Source organism: Delphinus delphis, chromosome 4 (genome assembly GCF_949987515.2).
Source record: "Delphinus delphis chromosome 4, mDelDel1.2, whole genome shotgun sequence".
In the NCBI taxonomy this organism is placed as follows: domain Eukaryota; kingdom Metazoa; phylum Chordata; class Mammalia; order Artiodactyla; family Delphinidae; genus Delphinus; species Delphinus delphis.
The window spans coordinates 1,650,556-1,673,675 of NC_082686.1; the positions used below are offsets into that span (position 1 = coordinate 1,650,556).

At 57.6% G+C, this 23,120-nt stretch overlaps 1 protein-coding gene and 1 pseudogene across 1 annotated transcript in view; one reads left to right on the forward strand and one right to left on the reverse strand.

The window, feature by feature from the left end:
* The first annotated feature begins 15,151 nt into the window (after positions 1-15,151).
* Positions 15,152-23,120, forward strand: part of TSPEAR (thrombospondin type laminin G domain and EAR repeats) — a 59,509-nt gene continuing 51,540 nt past the window's right edge. The window contains exon 1 of the mRNA XM_060010230.1: positions 15,152-15,325. Within this exon, the coding sequence (XP_059866213.1) occupies positions 15,241-15,325 (85 nt within the window). The 5' untranslated portion in view covers positions 15,152-15,240. The remainder of the gene's footprint in view (positions 15,326-23,120) is intronic.
* Positions 22,484-23,000, reverse strand: LOC132425137 (keratin-associated protein 10-12-like; annotated as a pseudogene).

Sequence of the window (23,120 nt, forward strand, 5' to 3'; positions counted from 1 at the left end):
AGTCACCCGGAGGCCTGGGCCCCAGCCCGGGTGGGACCTGAGAATTTGCATTTCGAAGGAGTACCCAGGTGATGCCCACCTGCAGGAGAGGTGCTGCCCCTCCTCTGACGCAGGTCTGGCCGGCCCGGCAGAGCGGGGGTCTGCACGTGGCACGCCGAGAGCAGGCTTGTCTAACTGACACCCAGGGGACAGCACGGAGCCCGGGGAGCTGGTTACTCAGCGAAGGGCCCCGCACTGCCCACGCTCACAGTTTAACCAGAGTCCCGTTGTTCTGCTGGGAAAGGCTTTCGTGGTTCATCCTATCACACTTCTCTGCAACGGAAGTCGGTGTGCCAATCGAAACAAGCGTTTAAGAAGTTCTGTGAACATCAGGCTCACGGTGCTCAATAATTTCTTTTGGATTTTTCTGGATTTTCCCTTAAATTAATCTTAGTACAAAATGCATAACTCTGCATAAACAATATAATTATATATGTTTTGGCTGTGTTGCTTCTTCGTTGCTGCACACGGGCTTTCTCTAGTTGCGGTGAGCGGGGGCTACTCTTCGTTGTGGTGCGTGGACTTCTCACTGCGGCAGCTTCTCTTGTTGCAAAACACAGGCTCTAGGCAAGCAGGCTCAGTAGTTGTGGCATGTGGGCTCAGTAGTTGTGGCTTGCGGGCTCTCGAGCGCAGGCTCAGTAGTTGTGCCACATGGGCTTTGTTACTCCGTGGCATGTGGGATCTTCCCGGACCAGGGCTCGAACCCGTGTCCCCTGCATTGGCAGGCGGATTCTTAAGCACTGCGCCACCACGGAAGTCCTAATTATATCTTTTGATAAAATATTTAAAACCACAGTAGGCATTTTTGGGGGAAATGCACCTCTTGCTTAGATGGCCATTTGGGTTTTCCTGTGGTTCATGTATCATTGATCGATAGGATCAAACAAGCCTCAGTGGACATTAACACTGAATTGATGACCACGTCATAGGCCACTCAGAAGTCGGGGGCTCACGCGAGTACTTTGACGACTGGCTGAGTGTCTCATGTGAGTTGGGGTTGACATTGCATTGCGGTTGGTTTGATCCACATCCAATCAGTAGATGATGGGGCTGGATGGAGAAGTGAGGATGGCAGTCAGGCGACAGGAGGAAAGGCTGTGTCTGAACAGAAGAGGATACCTGCCTGAGTACCTGCTCTATGACGTGTCACCCAAACTTAGCTACTCGAGACAGGCGCAAGTTTCCTCTCTGTCTCTGAGGGTCAGGCATCCCGCGGCCACCGGGCTGGGCGGTTCTGGCTCAGACATCCCGCGAGGCTGCCGTCAGGGTGTTGGCCGGGCTCCATCGTCTGGAGGCTCCCGTGGGCTGGAGGGTCCACGGCTCCTCGCAGGGTTAGCCTTGTCGTGCTGGTCGTCAGCTGGGGGCCTGCGTGCCCAGCCTCGTGGCCTCTCCAGAGGAGTGGCCTGGACCATTTTACGTGGCGGCTGGGCTCTGAGAGGGGTTGGGGGAGAGACAGAGAGATGAGGGTGGGAGAAAGGTGGGCAGAGAGAGAGAGACCGCCACGTGGGCCGCCCCCGAAGCTCCCGGCCCGCACCCCCAGGGCCGCCCCCACCACCCTGGGGCCACATCTCTCATCTGGGATCTTCAATTCCTCCTCTGAGGGGCCATGCGTGGCACATCCCGCACCCCTCCCCTCTGCCCCGCTAACAGCTGGCAGCTGGCCCTGGGGCCCATGCCACTCGGGGCGTTGGGCTGGGCTTTGGGACGGGGCACAGTTCGGGTGCAGGTGGTCTTCCTTGCTTTACAGGGGCCGGTGGGGAGGGGAGACTGGCCAGGTCTCCCGGGTCCCAGGCCGGCCCCTGCGGAGGGACGTGGGGCAGTGGCCAGAGGCGGTGCATCCGCCTGGTTCCAGTGCCCGGGGTCGGTGCGGGGAGAGCAGTGAGCTGCTCTTGCCGGGCCTGCAGCTGCCTGCGTGGTGCAAGGTCCCCTGGTGTTGCCGGGCGGGGCTTGGCGCTCACCGCCCTCGGTGCCGCAGGCGGCGTGGGGAGCACGCCGATGAGCCCCTCCTCCGACGGCCAGGACGCCTCCACCCCCACCTGGTGCTGCTGACAGCCTTCTCTGTCCCTGTGCTTCTGTGGGAGTAGCTTGTGAACATGTCCCCGGCGGCACTCGCTGGGTCAGAGGGCTGGCCGCTCTCAATGCCGAGCTCCCACCGGGGGCACGAGGCCCAGGCCTCCGCCGCAAGGACGGTGCCACTGGCCCGGCCCACCTTCCCGGTTGGGGCAGGTTGGGCCCTAATCCAACAGCGGGCACCCTTGAGTGGAGCTGTGAGAGGACAGACCAGGGAGAAGCCAGTGATCAGGGGCAGAGGCGCAGCCGGGAGCCTGGACCCCGAGGCTGCGGCACCGCGGGCGTGGAGGTCAGCCGCTCGCAGACCTGAGACGGGTCTCGGCCCCTCGGGCCAGGGAGCCCACGCTGGCGCCCCGCCTCCTGCCCCCGGACACCTGCCGCTCCAGGGCACACGCAGCCCTTCCGCTCGGGAGGTGCTGTTCAGCAGAGTTCGGGGAGAGAGGGGGGAACAGGAGGGGGCGGGTGAGGAGGGGCCCAGGGCGGGCATGAGGCTCTCCAGGGCGGGGAAGGAGCCTGCGCCCCGGGTCAGGGCACCGGGCTTTCAGAACTGCTGTCCCGAGCCTCCCTTAGCAGGTGGAGTGAATGGCCCTGGGTTGGGGGGGAGGGGGTCGGAGGGAAGGGCGCCCTCAGGAATGGGGCTGCAGCGACCAGGGACTCGGCCTCACCTGCAGGGCAAGGGGGCAGGTGTGTGGGCCTGGTCAGGGAGGAGTGAGGCAGCTCAGCTGAGGAAGAAGGGGGGTTGTGCAGGGAGCCTGGGGAGGACACACAGCCTCTGACCCCACGGTCCCCCACTCAGCAAGGAGGCCGAGGCCGGGGCGCCGTTTGTGGGAATAACGGAGAGACCGCGTGCACCCTGGCACACGCCCGCCGCCGCCAGGCGGGCTGGGTCCCGGCCCCCTCCCCACCTCACTGACCGGGCAGAGTGACACCCACGCCTGTCTGTGCAAGAAGACATCGCGAGAGAAGATCTCGATGCAGGACTGAGAGTCCACAAATGCCCCAAAGTCCGGTTCTATTTAAGCCAGAAAACTATGCGTTCACCGTCACTCCCCCGAAACCCGTTTAAAACTGAGCACATGGCGCCCCAGGGCAGCATTCGCACAGCCTGTGTCTTCGGAAGACACGGTTTTAAAAATGTCTTAAGGTAACAAGGATAGGACACCAACATGGAGGCCAAAATACTCTGATGTGGGGCCGGTCTGGGGCCAGCTGGCCATCAGGCAAGTGGCCTGTGGATGGTCACCCTGGACCCCGAGCTTTCTTCTCTCTGGTAGGTCCTTCTGGAGGCCCCCCAAGCCTGGCTTCCCTCCCCAGATCCCAAGGTCCTCGTGGCAGGGAGGGCGGGGCCCCTGCTCTTCAGGTGCCCAGGACACCCAGCCCCAGGGAGGGCTGCCTGCCAAGGGCAGCTGGGGTTCCGAGAGGGCGCAGGCCAGGGCACAGACCTAGCCCTGTCCCGGCAGATGCCCACCAGGGTGGGAGGCAGACCACGCCCATCTCCATCCTGCTTTGGCGCACCCAGGCCAGCACCGATAGGGAGCCGGTGAGTCCCGTTGGTCTCCCCAAAGCCTGGCCTGTTGCATCCCTGCGTTTGCACGGACTGGGCAGAGGGAGGGCGGCTGGCGGGGCCCCTGGTGCAGGGTGCAGGGTGGGGGTGCACGCCTCCCCTCCCGGACTCCGGTGGACTCACATCAAGCAGTGGGGCCTTTGTTCCTGCCGCTCTGAGCGCAAGGCTTTCTTGCTCCCCAGCGCGCTAATTACACCTCTGCCTGCTCCGCCCCATCCCGGCCTTTGAAGTGGGTGCTGCCCCGCCACCCTCGTACCCCTGTAATTGCAGCTTCCCTCCAGGCCCTGCTGCTGGTTTTATTGGTTTTTTCACCAGGTTGTTGGGGGAAATGACAGTGCAGCTCCGAGTAGAAGGTAAAACCTATGCTTTTATCGGGCTTAGATTAACGTGGGTTAATCTGTCAAGAATTTTAAGAACAGGCTTTCTGTGGCAAGGATGGGCTTGGCCTGGAGGTGGGAACAGGTGCCCCCGGCCAGCTGGAAATGACGGCCTGGTGGGCCAGGGGGAGGAAGCAGCCTGGTGGCCTTGGCACCGAGGCTGAGGGGTGCGGCCTGCCCTCCACAGGGCGGATGTGCGACGTCCCTTGTCCTGCCTTCGGGACACAGCAGTCACAGAACTAGCACAAAGCAGAATGCCCTGTGGCCGCCTGGCCACTTCGCGTCTGCTCCCTTCTTATAACCAGCTAAGAAAACTAACTTGGGTGATTACACTAATGCAGCTTTTGGTATTTAGTTACTTATTTTAAAATTTTATTTATTTTAGTTATTTATTTTTGGCCGCGTTGGGTCTTCGTCACTGCGCGTGGGCTTTCTCTAGTTGCGGCGAGCGGGGGCTGCTCTTCGTTGCGGTGCACGGGCTTCTCATTGTGGTGGCTTCTCTTGTTTCGGATCACGGGCTCTAGGTGCACGGGCTTCAGCAGTTGTGGCACATGGGCTCAGGAGTTGTGGCGCACGGGCTTAGTTGTTCCGCAGCATGTGGGATCTTCCTGGACCAGGGCTTGAACCCGTGTCCCCTGCATTGGCAGGCAGATTCTTAACCACTGTGCCACCAGGGAAGCCGGCTTTTGGTATTTAAAATAAGCCAAAAGCCTGTTAGTGGGGGAAAAGCAGGGTCATACTCTCTTCTACCCAACTCCACTCCCCCATCTCACATTTGGTCCCAATGTAATGGGTGGAGCCTTTAGAGATGACCACTCCAGCAGTAAGCATGCTTCTAGAAACAATTACGTGGGGTTGGGAGGGGGGTTGTGGTGTTGGAAATTCAGCATGGCTTCCTCCTCCAGGCAGGCTCCTGGTGACAGCGAGCTGCCTTCCCTCTTTCTGGGATGGGCTTCCCTGGGCCACATTTGCGGCAAACCTGGCTGAGCCCAGGACCTTCAAAGGAAAACTGACAGGGCCTCCTTGAACCCTAAATGTGATTAATGCTGAGCTCTTGGACAGGGTTCGTCTAGGCGAGTCTATAACAGAGAGTCCCTTAGAAGCTCCTGGGGTGTCATCAGAGGGCAGAATAGTGTGGGAAACAGTAAGTGCGTGCCTAAGGCATGTGGTAACCCACTCAAGGAGCAGAGGTGCCCCCACTGGGGACAGATCCGGCCATCTGGATCCACGTAGATGGATCACATGGAACTTCCCTACCGCCGGGGTTTCTAGACTTAAATCTTAACGTAGGAGACCCTGTCCCCCTAAAGTGACGTTACATGGAGCTCCAGTCTGTAAGCAGAGTAGGAGCAGAGCTCTGCTGGCAGAGGGGTCAGTGTCGAGGAGCCTCACCTTCTCAGCGCGTCTGCCTCCTTCCCCTGCCCCTCTGCTCTCCCCTCTGCACCCTAGGGTGTGTCCTGAAGATAACCTATGAAGCACTGCCTTAGCTGTAGTCGTCAGGGTTCGCCAGAGACACTGAAGCAACAGGAGAGAGAGAGAGAGGCTGGTTTTGAGGAGGTGGTTCCGACCTGCAGGGCAGGCTGGCAGGCTGGAGATCCGGGGAAGAGCTGATATTGCAGCTCCAGTCTGAATACAGATTCCGGGCAGAATTCCTTCCTCCTTGAAAGAACACCAGTCTTTTTCCTGAAGCTCTTAACTGGTTGGAGGAGGCCTTATGGCAGGTAATCTGCTTTATTCAAAATCTACTGATTTACGTGTTCATCTCATCTAGAAAACACCTTCACAACAACAGCGGACATGTCTGACCAAGTATCTGAGTACCGTGGCCCAGCCGAGTTGACACAAAATCAACCGTCACTCCAGCGAACTTCAGAGCATCGTTCATTTCCCAAATGGTGCACCTGCTCCTGTGGGCTCTGAGCGGGCAGTCCCAGCCCCCCGGGAGCCTGGAGGCCTTCCTGACAGTGTGGGACTCGGCTGTCAGCCCTTTCCTTCCTGACTGTGTGTGGGTCATGGGCGCCAGTGGGCAGTCCCTCGCGTCAGTCAGCAGTAAATGGGTGTTTACGAGGAAAAGCAAAGGGTAGGGACAAACTGGGCTTCAGGCCTCATCTGACGTGAAGTTCATTAGTAAACTCTGAGCTCCTCGCGATGGGGCTTTGTTTAATTTCAGGACGGGCTCAAATGTCTCCTTCCTGTGACTCTGTCCCCAAGTCCCCAAAGGGAGAGCCCTCCTGTAGGTTCTCCCGGTACTTTTGTTGTCAGGAAGGAGTCTGTGTGGTGAGGTCTAGTGTGTGGAAGCAGAGACCAGCGACAGGGGCGTTGAAAGCTCTGCGTGCTGGTGGAGCAGAAGGGCCCAGGCTGACACTGCCGGGAGAGCTTCAGGGACCCTGGGGGAGCTTTGAGGGACACCTGGGCTTCGGGTGTCTCTACTGATAGGAGGACCTCAAGGACCAAAGACACCCAGGAGAACAAAAGCAGGGATTTGGGAATGAGAGGCACCTGGAGGACGGGGAGGGAAGGGCATTTGTCTTGTTAAGAAGGAGAAATGTATTAGAGTTATTGAAATTTATGTGATACATTTTTTAATCACACTAATTCTATTTTTAGACATTTAGATTGTTCTACCTTTTCTCCACTGTAAGAAATGACCCCGTACCAGTGAAAATGTTCAAGTCAAAGGCAGCATTTTGTGTATAGATTTGAGATTTTAAAAATAATTGAAATCAATACTGGGATGTCACAGATGCCATTAATATTTAACCGCCCCCCCCCCCAAAAAAGGAGAAACAGCCAGACAGGTTCCTGGGACATGTGTGTGTGTGTGTGTGTGTGTGTGTGTGTGTGTGCGTGCGTGTGTGTTTCTCCATCCACCTCATCTGGCTCATGTCAAAGTAAACTCCCTCTGGGCCCTTCTAGAGGTTTACATCAAGAACTCTTAAGGGCTGAGGTGTGACCCCACCTGCATATGGTCAGGTCGGCCGGACACAGTATCGGGGATTCTGGCAGAGGACGTGAGGCTCCTGGGCCAGAGACAGAGGCAGTGTGTCCCCCCCATGATGGCAGCGGGCAGCATCTGTACCGGCCCCACAGGGTGACGCGAAGGCCCAGGCGACACGCGCACACGCAGTGGGTTGCCTTGTAGGAGCCCGAGCTTAGGGAACATGGACGTTGTCTAACGTGCAGCGTACTCGTTCGCTAGCACTGCTGTGACAAAGCTCCGCAAACCCAGGGGCTTAGACGTTTACTGTTCACTGTTTCGGAGGCCAGAGGCCTGATACCAGGGTGTCACCACTGCTGCTTCCTTCTGAGGGTCAGGAGGAGAATGTGTTCCAGGCTGTCCCTTAGCCTCTGGGGCTTTGCTGGCCGTGTTCAGTGTCCCTGGGTTTGTAGGAGCGTCACCCCGATCTCTTCATCTGCACGTGGCATCTCTCTGTGTGTACGTCTGTGTCCAGATGTCCCCTTTATATAAGGGCACAGTCGTATTGGATTAGGGAGCCCCTGTTCTAGAATGACTCCAGCTTAACCAATGACATCTGCAAGGACACCTCACATTCCAAGGTGCGGGGGTTGGGATTTCAACCTGTGAATTTTAGGGAGACACAACTCAGCCCATAACAGGTGGCAAGCATGAACCTTTGTCTCTGGAGGGGACAGTGTCTCTAATCTACGGGACAGTGTCTCTAATCTACCGGACAGTGTCTCTAATCTACGGGACAGTGTCTCTAATCTACCGGACAGTGTCTCTAATCTACCGGACAGTGTCTCTAATCTACCGGACGGCAAGCGTGTTGGCTTATTGCTCCCAAGACAGACACTGTCTCTGAATTTCAGGCCATTCCCTCTACAAATACCCTTGAAAAGATATTTCAGAACTAAGGACCCTTGGTGCCCATGAGGCTCACAAGATAAGCAGAAATAAGATAAGCCAGAGACCCAGGGAGAAGTGTCTCCTGACAGTTTGTTATCAAGCATTCGATTCTAATTCTAATTTCTAATTCCAAAATCTATGTACCGTTCAAGGCATACATTGTAAAATGCCATGTGATGCAACTCCCCTTATTTAACCAGCAGGCGTGTCATCACGGAGAATCAGGGAGCAGCCGTTAGAATGACGAGACTGGTGTGTATTTATTGGGAAGTTGTTCACAGTACAATAAGTGAACAACGGAAGCAGCAGTGGTTCTGTGTCTCGTGCTCCCGGCACTTCAGGGGCTATTGTAAGCGCTTACTGTATGTACCACCTCATGTAACCCTCCCAACAAACTGGCAAGGCAGGGGCTGCCATTATGCCCATCTCACCCAGGAAGTAACAGAGGCACAGAGGAGGTAAGTTATCTGCCTAGGATCTGCACAGCTAATAATTAACAGAGCCAGCATTCAAAGCCAGGAATTCTGGCTGAAGAGTCTGTGTCTTAACCTCCGTTCTGCGTTGCCTCTGTCTAGGCGAAGATGTATATGACATAATATCACATTGTGAAACCGCATCAGCTATATGTTTACATCTAGGCTTATGGAAAGATCGAGACTAAAATTTTAAAAGTGATTGTCTAGAATTAGAGACACCCTTTCCCCTCTTTTGCTTAATTATATTTTTATACAATGAAAATGAGTCACGTTTTATGGGTAAAGTAGTTGTTATAGAGTGAAACTTTTCTTAAGGGCAAAGAGAAGACGGCATTGACCCCCCTATAAACACCTTTAATCCCAAGGCAGGACGAGGATCTCTACTGCACGGCTCATTCCAGTTCTTCTGTGAAGTTCCTCTTCCACAGCTGAAGGGTGAGAAGAGGACTCAGGTTTTCCATCGTTTCCCGTGCTTTCCAAGCCCAGAGATCTGTTCTCGATGCTTCTGGGGCTGCAGCAGATTCCTCGTGCGCGCTGGCCTGCACGACACTCAGCTCGCAGGCTGCTTCGCCGATCGCTCATCAAATAAGTCATCGATATTAACTCATGAAGTATAAAGAGTCAACAACTAAACACAAAAGAAATTGTGAGTTTGTTTGAAACGTACATCATTGAAAGAGTCCCAGTCTGGAACTTAACTATGGTCATCATTGGATTAATGGTATTTTTCTTAGGTATGATAATCTTATTGTAGAAACATTGGAGTGTGACCTTATCTTAGGAAACACATGCAGAAATATCTGGGGTGAAGGTCATGTTAACAATTTACGTCCAAATGGTTCAACAGGAAAAAGAGTTTCTATAGGCACATATAGGCATAAGAGAGAAGCAAATATGACAGAGTGTTAATTAACAACTGCTGCATTAAAGCACATTTTTCGTCAACTTTTCTGTAGACTTGAAAAGTTTTTTAAAATGTTGCAAGAAGAAGCAGCCTCAAACGTTTTCACAAATGAGGCCCAGTTTATCACCAGAAAACAAATTCTTACCATAGTCAAAGGATTCTAGACCATGGGAAAGCCTGGAAAGCCCCCTGGTTAGTTTCATAAAGCTGGGAGAACCTTAGCATCACCCCACGATCAAGATAGTAAGTTCACCCATTGACGACATGTTTTTGAATGCCAGGATACGAGGCTGAGGCCCACAAGGTGTGGCCTGCGCGCCGGGGCTTCAGACGTTATTCAAAGGGTCACCTGAACAAGGGAGCTCCTGCAGGGAGGCTTCCCCACAGGAGTTAATCAGGCCAGGGAGGTGGAGGGTGCTGGGGAGCCGCCCCACCTGGAACAGCCCAGGGCAGGAAGAGGCACAGCCTGGACGTGGCGTGTGTGTGGACAGGTGAGACTGCAGCTGGGGGACAGGCAGGGCCGGCCCCCAGGCCACACCCTGGATGTTGTCTTTATTCTGGGAGCCACTGAAGAGAGACCAGCCAGGCCAGGTCTGGAGTCTGCAGAGGTGGCTACTGGCAGGTGCGGGAGGCCCAGAGGGCGTGGGAGATGGCTGAGCAGAGGCAGTGCGGGACGGGGGTGGCTGGACCAGGAGTGCGGGGGGCAGGAGGCAGGAGTATTTGGGGGTAAACTCAATGGGACTTCCTGAGGGAGGTGCCAAGGATGAGTCCTGGGTTTCTAGCCTGCACCCAGGACGGGGTCTGCTCTGAGCGGGGAGCGTTGGGACGGTGCCTTTGAGATGCCGGCGGGTGGGGGATGTCAGGCGAGTAGCTGCAGATATGGCCCGATGCTCAGCACAGAGGTACAGGCTGCGTCCCCTGCGTCCGGGGTAAGACTGGGCTCCAGAGGCCTGTCTGGGAAGAGCGAGGAGAAGAGAAGGATGTGAGTGTGAAAGCAAGCATTCCAAGTGCAATGCTGGGCGGACTCGGCAGTGTGTTAGAAGGATGCACCACGACCCCGTGTGCTTACCCCAGGAATGGAAGGACGGTTCAGCATTAGGAAGAGAGCTTGTGATTAATTCCATTGACAAATTCAATAGACAATATGTGAAATCATATCAATCGAGGTGCAAAAGCATTTGAGAAAAGGCAGCAGCCCTTCCTCCTCTAAGGAAAAGAGGAAAAGAGAAAAAATCCTTTAATATGATAGTGCTTCCAAACGCTACTGTGATTCCCACTGAACTCAGGAATGAGAAAAGCTCGTCATGGTCACTGTTTCCAACATTGTGTTTTTGTTTTTGTTTTTGTTTTTTGCGGTACGCGGGCCTCTCACTGTTGTGGCCTCTCCCGTTGCAGAACACAGGCTTTGGACGCGCAGACCCAGCAGCCATGGCTCACGGGCCCAGCCGCTCTGCGGCATGTGGTATCTTCCCGGACCGGGGCACGAATCCATGTCCCCTGCATCGGCAGGCGGACTCTCAACCACTGCGCCACCAGGGAAGCCCTCCAACATTGTTTTGAAGGCTCTGGTTCATGCCATAAAATAAGAAGACAGGCTGGCACACATATTAAAACAGAAGGGCCAACATTAGTTTTAGTTGTAGACAATGTTTGTCTAGAAAAACAAGAGATTCTAAAATCACTTAGTAAATTTAAAGTTGTTAGATACAAGATAACTGTACAAAAATGAACCAGTTTTCTTTTCTTTTTTTTAATTAATTTTTTTGGCTGTGTCCCACGCAGCTTGTGGGATCTTAGTTCCCCGACCAGGGATCGAACCTGGGCCCTCGGCAGTGAAAGCACAGAGTCCTAACCACTGGACGGCCAGGGAATTCCCCCAATTTTCTTTATACTAGCAATAACCAACGACAAGTGGAAATGGGGGGATTATGTTCATGATGATGATAAAATCATAAATAAATTTATAGGATATTTACAGGAATGACTTTATAGAAAAAGTACAGGATCTCTACAGTCAAAACTATAATTTTTTTGATGAACTTAATTCAAGGTTGGAATAAACAGAGAGATACACATATCCCTTAGTGGGAAGACATCATATCATAAAAATATCCAGTATTCTGAGATTAATCTCTAAACTTATTGCCATTCCAATAGGTATTCCTGTAATGCTTTTTGCTCATTTGTTCAAATTTCATTTGAAAGGCAGAGATGAGAACCAATCGTTTTTAAGGTCATATGGGACAATACGTGAGAATTGCTAATACATTCTTGAAAAGTGAAAACTAGTGCTTATATCCTTTATCTGTCCGTATGAACACTTATTATAAATGCTGTTGTCAAAATAATATGCTGGGAAAGAAAAGAGACAGAGGTTAGTAGAACAGAGATTAGTGGAATGGATCCAAGTACACGTAGGCGTGGAATCCACCATAAATGTGACATTTCAAGGTGGTGGGAAAGGAGAGGTATTTAATAAATTGCGCGTGCGTAGCAGCTTTCTGGAAATAGAGTTCAACTCACTGCATTCCAAATATGCAAGACCACACTCCAGAAGGATAGAGAGTTACACAAATACAACCGCAGAAAATTCGAAAGTCCTTCAAGACACACAAGTCTTAAGGAAACTGTTGCTGATTAAATAAAGAATTTAAGTACCTGGCAAAAGACAAAAGCATCAAAAAGTATCAAAAAAAAGCATTTAAACCAAAGCATCATAAAAGAAGTGACAGGGAGAAAATATCTGCAGTAACCCCTTAGCAGACAGAGGGTTACTAGCCCTAGTTATCTAAAGAACGCTTCTTGTGATAAGAAAAGCAAGCTCTATTCTCTTACTCAATAACCTAGTGAGACCTCCCTTATTAGATCACTTTCAAAATGGAATTCTAGCCTGCATTTCCTGCAGACAGTGGGTGTCACGTGCTCCTCGCCAGGTGAGTCAGCGATTGATGGGAGCACGGCTGGGTGCCAGGTGGGAGCCCAGCCCTGGGAGGGGGCCTGGCCCAGGAGCAGTTAGCCTGGGGTCGGCTGTCCTCACTGTCCAAGCTTGCTGGGTCCTCCCAAGTCCATCGAGACTCACTCACGGTCACATGCCAAGTGTTCTCTTCTGTTCCCCAGAGACATTTCCAAACATCCTTAGAACAATGGTCATTAAATACCAAATTATGGCAGATTTCAGAGGAGTGTTTGTGCCTTTAAATGACTAAAAACCACTGAGGTTCCACAGTCTGCAGAAGTGACAGGTTAGTTTAATAGAAAGACCAGGGGATTAGGTGATATGTTTTTCTCACCTAAAGTTACCATTTCAAATTTCTCCTTTACCTGTCACTTCTCCCCGTTTTCCTGGAGGAAGCAGCACCCCTGGCTGGCATACAAGCCTCTCTTCCGGGCTGAACAGCTCCAGAGAAGTGGACACACGGTGGAGAGGGGCAGTCAGCACCACTTAGGCAGCATGTGTTCCGGGACCTTCTCGGGAGGTTTCCTATGCTTTCATTCGGAGGCAGTTAGCCGGCCCAGGATGCGCTGGCATTCCGGCTTGCTCTTCCCGGGACTTCCCAAGAGGGAAATCCCATCTGTGAAAAGTTCGCGCAGCTTCTGAACAGCCACACAGACAGGGGCAGGGTCGTGCTCTGTTCTTCTCACACGCATTTGTCTTAGTGGGTTCTGGGGACGCATCTCTGACTTTAGTGCCTGTGATGTGGGGAAAAGCGATTTCCACGGCAGATGAGCCTGGGGAAAACTGGGATAGAAAGCCGTAAGCAGCTTTCTTTGTTGCCAAAGGCTCAGAGGCTTCCACTCCTGGGCGCTTGTGTGTCCCCGGGGAGGGACGTGGAATCCCCCTACCCTGGCTGAGTCCCTCAGAGCCGTGTGACTGGGACGCGTTTGCAGAAATGCTGCTTCATGTAAACTGAACCCAGCACGTAGCTCACAGGACGTCCCTGCCGTGCAGGGCTTAAGAGGCACGTTCTACAGATGTGGAAACAATTCAGAGCATTCATGTGACTTGTCCAAGGTCACACGGGAGCCAGTCTAGAGAAGGGGATTCTGAGCTTTTCTCTGCGTTCAGGCACATATTTCTGTAGCTTTAAAAACGAATAAATTTTCACCAAAGACCCTTGTTGACCGTCAGGAGTCTGACTAGTATTACTGGGTCAAATGTAATAGAAGGAAAACCTTTTTGGAAGGGTTCCAGGTAACATAATTTTGATTTTTCAAATCTGGTTGTTAAAAAACGATACATGATTTTATTTTTATCAACCAGTTAAAGGTCAGCAAGAGACTTGGGGGTCAGAGGTTATCGGTCATGTGGCGAGGTCAGCAGGAGTCACAGGGACGCTGCCTGGGTTGGTGGCCCTGCCCGAGGGGCCACCTGCCCATCCTGTGGGAAGTCACCTGTCCTTCTGACCTGCCCTGCCCCACCCAGGGCCACCGTGACCCCGAAGTTCTCATCAATTGCGAAAGAAAAGAGAAGAGCTCAATTTGTTCAATTTAAATTCCTGTCCCTTCTCCAAAGACCAGGCCTTCCCTCTCTGGGGGGACTGCGTCCTTCCTCTCATCAAACGGTGCCCGTATCTGTACCGCGTGTGAGCATCTCACAGCTCCTGGGGTCCCGCGGGGTCAGAGTCTCCTTCCCTACCCTGTGGGTCCGCCCGGACCCGGGTGGGCAGGGGCCCTGGGGCAGGGGTGAGGGAGGCCCCCCCAGGGATCCCTGGCGCTCTGAGGGGGCAGGTGTAAGTGGGGGGGGGTCACAGAGTTTCTTCATGTGACCCCAGAAAAAGAGACCCTCTGACTAGGATGTAAAACACCTGCGTGTGGACAGACAGACGGAGAGACAGACAGCAAGACTCTCTGGAGTCACAGCGGCTGTTTCACGGGAAGAGCCTTTCACATATGCTTTCCTTGCCTACAGCCCCCTTCTCTCTGTCTCCTGTCTCTGTCTCTCCCTCCCTCTCCCTCCCCCTCCCCCTCCCCCCAAGCCCTAACCCCAGGGTCTGTGTCCTCCACAAGCCCCTTCTGTGTCAGACCGGCCTCTGCCCACACCTTGGAGCTGGGGCTTCCCGGGGACAGCTTGGGGTTCACAACCATAACGCTGCCTCTGAAACGAGGAAAGGGTGCCCTTTGGGGGCCTGTGAGTTCTCTCCCTGTCCCCTCTCCCTGGTCTGTCCTTGCACACTCAGCGGAGGGGTTTTAAAAAAGAATAATCACACTTAGTAACTACCCGGCCTGGAGCAGCGTTGCACGTGGACCGCGGTTTGGGGAGGCCAGAGCCCAGTGGCCGATCGCCAAGGAAACGAACCACCCGCCTCGCGGCCACGCCTCTCCCCGGACGCTCCTGTCTCCTCATTAGCTGTTGCCCTGAAGGACTGACTTCCCTCCCGAGGGAAATTCCTGAAACCCCGCTGTTGACAAACCCACACGCCCTGGGGAGGGCTGGGCACCAGATAAAAGCCCTGGGCGGCCGCGTGGGGACCACGGCCAGCTCAGGACCGCCCACCGGCTCTGCTCCCTCCTCCCGGCGGGTGGCCGGAGCTCCCGTCCTCTGCCCGCGGTGGGCGCGGGGTCTGCACCCAGGGAACACCAGCGGGAGTTTTCTGGTTTGCTCTCAGCTCTCCCGATGATCTATTTCTGTCTTTCCTTTGGGAAAAATGCGCTTTGCCAATGACTAATCTCGGCCCCGCCGAGATGTTATCAGCTGTCACCTGCAGGGCAGGACCACAGCCCAGGTGTAAGTGAGATAGAGTGAGGCTGCAGCCCGACCTGCCAGTACCACCTGAGTCCCGTCCCCACCGGGCGCCGCTGTCCCTGCGCAGGATGTGGCCACCGCAGTGACCGCCGGGGCGAGGCCGCCCTGGAAGGGGCAAGCCAGGCGTGCAAGGAGCGGGTGCCTCCCGGTGCGGGCGTGTGTGGAGCCCCTGGATGGAGCTTGGGAGCCGGGGCCCCTCATGTCTGTCCTGCTGACTCTGTGCGTCGTGCTCCTGGCCCTGGCGACCCCGGGCCGAGGCGCCGGGAGATGGGAGCCCTGCACGGGTAAGTGGGGGGCACGGGGCGGAGCACGCGCGGGGGCCGGGAGGGGCGCCGGGTGTGCGGTGCCACTTTCTCAGGCCAAGTCCAGGTCACGGTGCTGAGTGGCCACGGGAGCAGCGGCAGCTGGACCAGGAGGAGGGACAGAAGGTTAAAGGGGGCAGCAGGGCGCTCAGGAGAGGAATGCCAACAGGGTGGGGACTCCTTGCAAAGGGTTACCCTCCCCCATCCCAGGCCCTTCACAGTACTTACCTGCTGGGCCTCCAGGAAGGCCTTACACCTGCCGGAGGAATGAGGCCCAGCGGCTGGCGGGTCACTCGCCCGCCGTGGACAGAGAAGCCAGGGCTGCACTTGGCACAGTGCAGACCCGCCGCTGGGGCCGGGCAGTCGTGTCCCGCGAGAAGAGGGGCACGTGGGGCCGGCCCCAGGCACGCAGACCCCCTCCAGCGGAGAGCGGAGTCGGAGGGGAGATCCCATCTCCTTCTCCTTAGAAAGGCCGAGTTGACCCGCCAGTGACCACGACATCACGTCTCTCTGCAGTTTCTACCAAGAGACTTTATTTATCCGACCTAACGCTGACAGAGAAAAGGGGAAATGAGACCGGAAGCTAGAAGCTGAGCTCGGGGATGGGAGTGAGCGATGCGCGTGCGGGCCTCGCCGAGGGTGGTGGCGCTGAGACGGCTTTGTGCGTGGCCCCCGCTTTTGCACTTTTTAATTTGCAAATATCTCGTTCTGGGCTCCGGGAATCCTCCCGGGTCCCCGCGTGTTATGGCCCTTTGCTCTGACGGCACTTGGTTCCCAACGATGTGATCAGGAGATGGACCACGGTGACCCAAGTTTGGAACGCTGACCTGTGTTCACACCGGAAGGGGGGCTCCCTAAAAATCCCCAGCCCCCCAGGGAACAGCCAGGCCGTGCGGGTGGAGGGGAGCAGCCCCCGGGTGTGTGCTGGGAAGGAACACCAGGGCCCCAAGGCCCCTGCACCTGCTGCGGTCACAGCCTTGGGATGCGTGATGTGCGAGCCACACAGAAGCCAAGGCCACCGGTAGCCCTGAAACACCGCCGCCCCCACCCGGCTTTGAGCGTGGAGGACACACCCGCACACGGGGTCTGGGGCGCAGCACCCGACCTGCGTCGTCCAGAGCACTCAGTGTCTCCCAGGTGGGGTGACTCACAGACGTGTATCTTCATGTTCCCTTCAGCACTGGGAACAGAATCAACTTGCACAGTAATCATAAAGGTTATTTATAAAGCCCGCCCCCTCTCCCCTGAAGGTATGCTGCAAATAGTTAAAAGATGACCCAGTTATCAATACCGACAACCAGGGGGAAAAGATAAAAGCCAAGTAAATATTGAACTAAATTTGGAAGCTCCCAGGACACTCGGTAAGGGCTAGTCAGGACTCAAACAGTTACAGGTCACTTGGATCGCATTTGGTTTTGAAAAGCACAGGAGGTTCCACCGTAGGGTTTGTGCGGGTTTGGATTTCACGCTCCCTTAGCCCTGCTCCTGGGTCTGTGGTGCTGTGTGTGAAGTGTCTGGACCTTGGCTGTGACGACCTCGGGTTTTGAAGTCCTGTCCCCCTTCCCCAAGCCCGTCCGAGTCTATGACCATGAGACAGCAGCCCCTACAGGAGGTCGTGTGGACAGTTTTGCCGCTGAGGAAGTTGAGGTTACACCTCTGCCCCGGGTCTGGTGCAGACCCTCTGCTAAGGGCTGGGGCCTGGGGCGGGCCCTTCTGCACAGGGGCGTCTGAGGACGGGTCAAGTCTCAGAGAGCCTCAGCTGACCCTGGCAGGCTGTCAGCACGAAGAGGCTGCGGGGGGCAGGTGGGAGGCGCAGGCTGGGAAACCAGCCGCAGCTGCTGGGCCAGCCTCAGGGCGGGAGGGTGAGGAGGTCTGCAGCAGAGAGGCCGGGGCTCCGGGCGCGCAGCGGGTGTGTGGGGCGGGTTCCCCTGGGTGACTGTGGCAGGCAGGATCCTGGGGCCTCGCTGACCCCAGAGCCAGCCTGGGTCTTCTGATACTCGGACCCCTCCGTGGCTCCCGCAAGCCGGGCCGGCTGCCCCGGGACAGAGGCTGAGCCAGGAGTGGAAGACCTTCAGCTCCCACACAAAGTCCACGACTCCGGGGGGCGTGATGTGCGTGGTGCCAGGAAAGTGGCTGGGGGTGTCCTGCCAGGGGACAGCTTGGTGGCCTGAATTCTAGACCCGGCTCTTGGTCAGGGAGTGACCAGCCGCTGTGGCCAGAGAGCCTGCCGTCCACCCCCGACCCAGCCTGGCCCGACCCAGCATTGTCTCCACGTGGGCGGGAGGCCAAGGCGGAGGGGTTCTGTGGAAGCCGTAGCGGGGGCAGCTGGACCCCAAGGCTGGGTCACTGGCGGGGTGCAGGGGGTGGGCGCTTGGAGCGGGGTGACCTGCCGTGGGGTGTCAGAACAGTGTCCTCTGTCACCCCGGGAAAGTCAGAGGCAGCTCCGCAGCCGGGGCTCAAGGCCGTGCTGAGGCGTGGGAACCTGGTGAACGTAGCACCCTCAGCACCCCCTTCCTTCCTTCACCTGCTTGACGCCCCTGCAGGGAAGGCGCTGCACCCGCACGGTCACACTGCAGCCTGGCCCGTGCGTGGGCAAGGATCTTGGCAGGTGTGGGGGACCCCGGGGCAGTCAGGTGGTCACACCTGGGCTCTGGGGTGGAGTGCATCCCTGGAGCTAGAGGAAGTGCCCAGGAAACGAGGGGCACAGATCTGCATTACACAAGCTAGTTGGGGTGTGAAGGCTGCAGGCAGGTGGCCACTGAGGGGCATGGGGCTGCCGGGGGAGGAAGCCCTTCTCCTCCCTTGCTGGCGCCTCCCAGGAAGTCTTCAACCCTGTCCTTTGGACTCTGTTAATGGAAACGCTGCAGGAAGGGCAGTGCTGCCCAGGGAGTTGGGGAATCCTGGCCACCTGGAGAGGCCTGCATGCCGGTTGCTGGGAGTCCTGTGTGGGCATGACGCCCCCTTCTGGGCTCCAGCAGCCGCCAGCAGGGCCGTGAGCAAGGCCGATGAGCAGTTTGCAGTTAGGAAGCTGCTGCTAGATCCCCAGTCAGCTGTCCTCTGTCCACGTGTGGCTTCCCACCCCGCCCTCGGTGCTGGGGGCCCCCGAGACTGTGTCCCAGCCGCCCCAGCCCCAGGCCGGCGCCCTGTTCAACACCAGCTTCATCTGAGCTCCACACCCCAGGTGGCCCCTGGAGCCACTCTGCGTGGGCCACAGGAAGGAGAGGCCGCCAAGGGGCGGGTCATGTGGGGACCGAGGCTAAAAGGCCCACCTGGGCTGCTTGACAGTTTTGCAGGGCTGGAGTGTGGCTGGCAACTGGAGACACACTGTCAGCCTGACGCCATTTCCTTTTAAAGAATTCTCAACCGTTAAACCAGGGTGTTGTTTGTCCGCACAGAAATTAGGAAACCAAGAATATTCTTTCTTTTGTTTGTTTATTTTGCGGTATGCGGGCCTCTCACTGTTGTGGCCTCTCCCGTTGCGGAGCACAGGCTCTGGACGCGCGGGCTCAGCGGCCATGGCTCACGGGCCCAGCCGCTCCGCGGCATGTGGGATCTTCCCGGACCGGGGCACGAACCCGCGTCCCCTGCATCGGCAGGCGGACTCTCAACCACTGAGCCACCAGGGAAGCCCAAGAATATTCATTTTTATAATGCAACCTCATACACTATATGCTGGTTCTTTGGTTTTGATTTTTAAGAGTAAATCACAGATTTCCAGGAGGTCTTTTTCCAGGATAAGATCTAGGAAGCCACCAACGCACGCTTCGGGGTCTGGGCTGTGTTTCCAGCCGGACTTCCCCATCTCTCCCTCCCCCTCCCCCGCAATCCTCCCCGCCCCCCCCCCGTGGATTCTGAGCTCTGGGCTTACAGGGACCTCTATGTCTGTGTGGGGTGGGGATGGGAGGGCACCCACTTGTCTCCCCATCTTGAAAGTCTGGGGAGCGACGGGGACGTGGCCCCTGGCTGTCACCCTCGGCGTCCCAACCACACATCTCTGCCTTTAGGAGGGTCCGGGCCGGGGGCTGGGGGCTCCCCGAGCCTCTCGGAGACCCCTCCTCACCCAGCAGCCATGCTCACGCTAACGCCCCCACGTGACTCCACCCCCAGCCCCGAGCAGAAAGCCTGAAAGCCGGTTCCTTCCCGCGGGTCTCGGTCCTCGGAGGGGCTGGGGCTCGGGGTGGGGAGCTCACTTTTCATCCCACCCCCAGGTCGGGGCATGGCCCTTTGGGGACTTTGTGGGGGTCTCCGGCGAATCCACTCTAGTGAGCATCTCTGGCACTGCCGGGGGGTACTTACCCGCCGCTGGGAGGTGCGAGAGGAAAAGGAGGATGCCCACCCCGCCTCCACGGTGACCCCACGGTCGGTTTGCAGCCCGGAGAGCGCCCCCTCCGCCCCCGGTAGGGCCTTAGGTGATGGAAGGGGGAAGGGAGGTGACCCCGAAGGCGGGAGCTGCCCACCTCTGGGCGGGGCGGTGTTGGGGCCACAGCACGGGCCTCGCTGTCGCCCCTGCCGGCCTGGCGGGACCTAGGGGAGCGCGTGGACCGGGTGTTGTGGATGTCTTCCTACGCCGAGGGGAAGGCGGGGTGTGTGCGCGCGCGCGTGGATATGTGAGTGTGCACGGGTGCGTGAACACGTGTGAATATTAGTGTGAGTGCGTGTGCGCGCCCGCTCGCCGCTGGGAAGAAGCCAGAGGACATCTACCCAGGTGGTGAAATTCGGTTGTCTTTCTGGCCCCACGCTTTTCCGCGGTTGCTGCAGCGGGTAACCGAGGGAGACGGGAAATTCTTCCAGGCCGCGGGCGCGGCGGCTCGGCAGCTCCACGTGGCGCAGGCGGGCGGTACGGTGGCTCCGGGCTGGGGCTCTCGGGGTCAGAGGTGGCCGGGCTTGGGTGCCGCCGCATGGGGACGGAGCTCAGGTGGGCGCTCCAGGGACCCCTGCGCTGGTGAACGGCCCTCCCCGGGATGCCTCGCTCCGCGTGTCGCGCGTCGGGGGGGGGGGTGTCGAGCGCTGAGCTTGGGGCGCCCCAGGGAAGGGTCACCCGTCGTTGGTGACTGGCCGCCGCCGCCGTCCGCGTGCGCTCTGTCCCCGACGCAGCTGGATCCATCCAGGGTCGGGGGCTGCGATTCAGTGGCCGTGCACTTGGGCAGGACGCGCTCCACCTTCGTCTCCATAACTAACCCCGACGCAGCAGCTCCCAGTGAGGGACGTGCCTGCTTTTGGCCACACCCGGGACTGTCACCAGCTGCGCCACCGGCATCCTCCGGCCCCGCGCAAATATGCACAAACGTTCTGTCCCCATCGCCTGAGGCCCGCCGCTCCCCTTGTTAATGCCTTGATAAAAAAGCCCACGCCTCACTACATCATTACAATTGTTTATTTTATTTTATTTTATTTTTTTGTAATTGGTAATGATAATGGGCTCCCCCTGAAATCCGGAGTATCGTATTTTATGCAGTTAAATTCGTGCTTCTGAGAAGGGCCGGTGGGTTTCACTAGCTGGCAGAGGAGCCAAGGCGTACAGGAAGCTGGGGCCCCACAGTTCACTGGTCTCTGGGATGGGGGTGCTGGTGGGGTTGGCATAGAAGAGGCCCTGGTGGGCAGAGCCCCAGTGAATTTTCTGGCCCCTGTAATAGCTGGGGGAATTGATTTCTCACACCTTCTCCTCCATATGAGGGTCCCAGGAGGCAGGGGCAGGGTCCCCTAGAGAGTGGTGGGGAGGGGCGGGGCCCCAGGGGAGGCTGGGTTCAGGACTCCCACCTCCCTCTGCAGCCCCAGAATGTAGGAGGAGGGCCGTAGGGCGCTAGTCTGTCTGTACCCATTTCCACCACCCAGTTCTAGTTGCAGGAGGCCCCTACTTCCACCGACAGATTCCCTGAGGACCCCCGTTTGGGGGATAGTGGCGCTGGAGAAGCCAGTCAGGGAGTCTGGACCCGGTTCTCCAGGGGAGACCACCGGAGGGTCAGGTGATCTCTCAGACCTGCTCTAAGGGGGCATTCACTGCTGACGCCCCTCCTTCTGGGGAACGTCTTGCTGGATTTCATGTCCTCCTGGGAGGGAGGGAGGGGTCACGTCAATAGCAGGGTAGGGTTAAGAGCTAGAGGTGGCCCTGGGAGGAGGGGGGAGGTGGAGGGAAGGCTGGTTAGGAATGAGGGCTGGCCATGGGAAGCTTGGGGCTCCAGGAAACATGGGGGCCCCATCCAGACCGGCCCCAAGGGTCACCCTCAGGCCCCAGAGTGTGGGCCCTGGAAGTCACCTACCCGCTGGCCTCTTCCCCACCCAGCCGGGAGCCGGGGCTGGGGAGGGGGCGTCGTCACTAGTCTATGTGGCACAGACAAGGCAGGTCGGGACGTTTGAAGATTGAATAAAGCTCACAGTTGGAGGAAGGCTGGAGGGACAGGCGCAGCTGGTGGTCAGCAGGAATGCTCCACTCCAGCTGCGTCCCAGGAGGCCAGGAGCCAGCGGGGCCCCGCCTTCTGCGCGTCCTCAGGCTGACCAGGCAGAGCCAGGCCGGGGGCAAGGGTCCCTCTCGCCAAGGGGCTGCTGGCCAGGCGGCGTTGGCCACCACAATCTCAGACACACAGCACAGCCACCCAGAGCTGCCCGGAGATACAGACGCAGGAGTCGAGGGCCTTGGGGCCGCCGGGGTGGGCCTCCAAGCTCAACTCCCTTGGAGATGCTCCCAGGGCATGGCTTGGCTCCAAGGCTGCTGAGGCCGGAGTTATTTACGTCAGCCCCGGGCCGGAAGCAATGAAACATACAGCCAGCTGGGGAGGACGGAGAGTTTATCCACTCAGCTCAAGACCCCATGAGGGGCGGGGAGGCCACACAGCATCAGGAGGGGCAAAGACGGAGCAGAGCAAGACCCCCAAAGACTCGGGGGGAGAGCGGTGTCCATCGCTTTCAGGAGAAACCTGGGGACCCGCAGTAACAGGGGAGGGCTGTTTCAGGTTCATCTGGGCCTGATCGGGAGGCTACGGATGGGCTAAGCCCTGCCTGTTGGGGTCCTAGGTCAGCTCACATTCACGTAGAGGTGTAGACCACAGCTCGTGCTGGGTTAAATCCTGAGGGTGGCTGGTGGCTGGCAATGGCAGAGGTGGGGGTGGCCCATAGCACCTGGCAGGCCCTGGGGGGACGTGCCGGTCAGCTGCGGGACGTGCCCGAGGCGGGGACGCAGCAGGCGGGGCAGCAGAGCAGGGCTGCGGAGGAGGAGGGTCTGCGGCAGGACGAGGGGCAGGGGGTGGGCTGGCAGCACGAGGGGGCTGAGCAGGGGGCGGCCTCACAGCACACGGGCTCACAGCACGCAGGTGTGCAGCAGACAGGTGTGCAGCAGACGGGCACACGGCAGGCCTGCTGGCAGGGGGAGCAGGTGCAGCGGGGGGCTGGCAGCTAGACTGCCGGCGGCACGAGGCTGTGCAGGGGCCGGTGCAGGCTGGTTGGCAGCAGGGGCTGGACACGCAGCTCACTGGGGTGCAGACGAGGGTCAGGCAGGGGGCCGGGGTGCAGCCGCTGGGGGCGTGGCAGGGGGGCTCGCAGCAGCTCTCTGGGCAGTCGTCCACCTGCCAGCAGGAGCCGGTGCAGGAGTCACAGGGACCAGGGAGGCAGAGCCGCTGCCGTAGCTCAGGGCGCTGGAGCACACGGACAGGGTGGACACGGCCATGGTGGGGGCGGTGGCTGGAGGAGGGTGTGAGTGTGTGTGTGATGTGCTCGGCTGTCGGCTTCACCCCCTCCTGGGTGTGTGTGCTGTCCTGGGGAGGCTCCACACCCTCCCTTCCTGGTT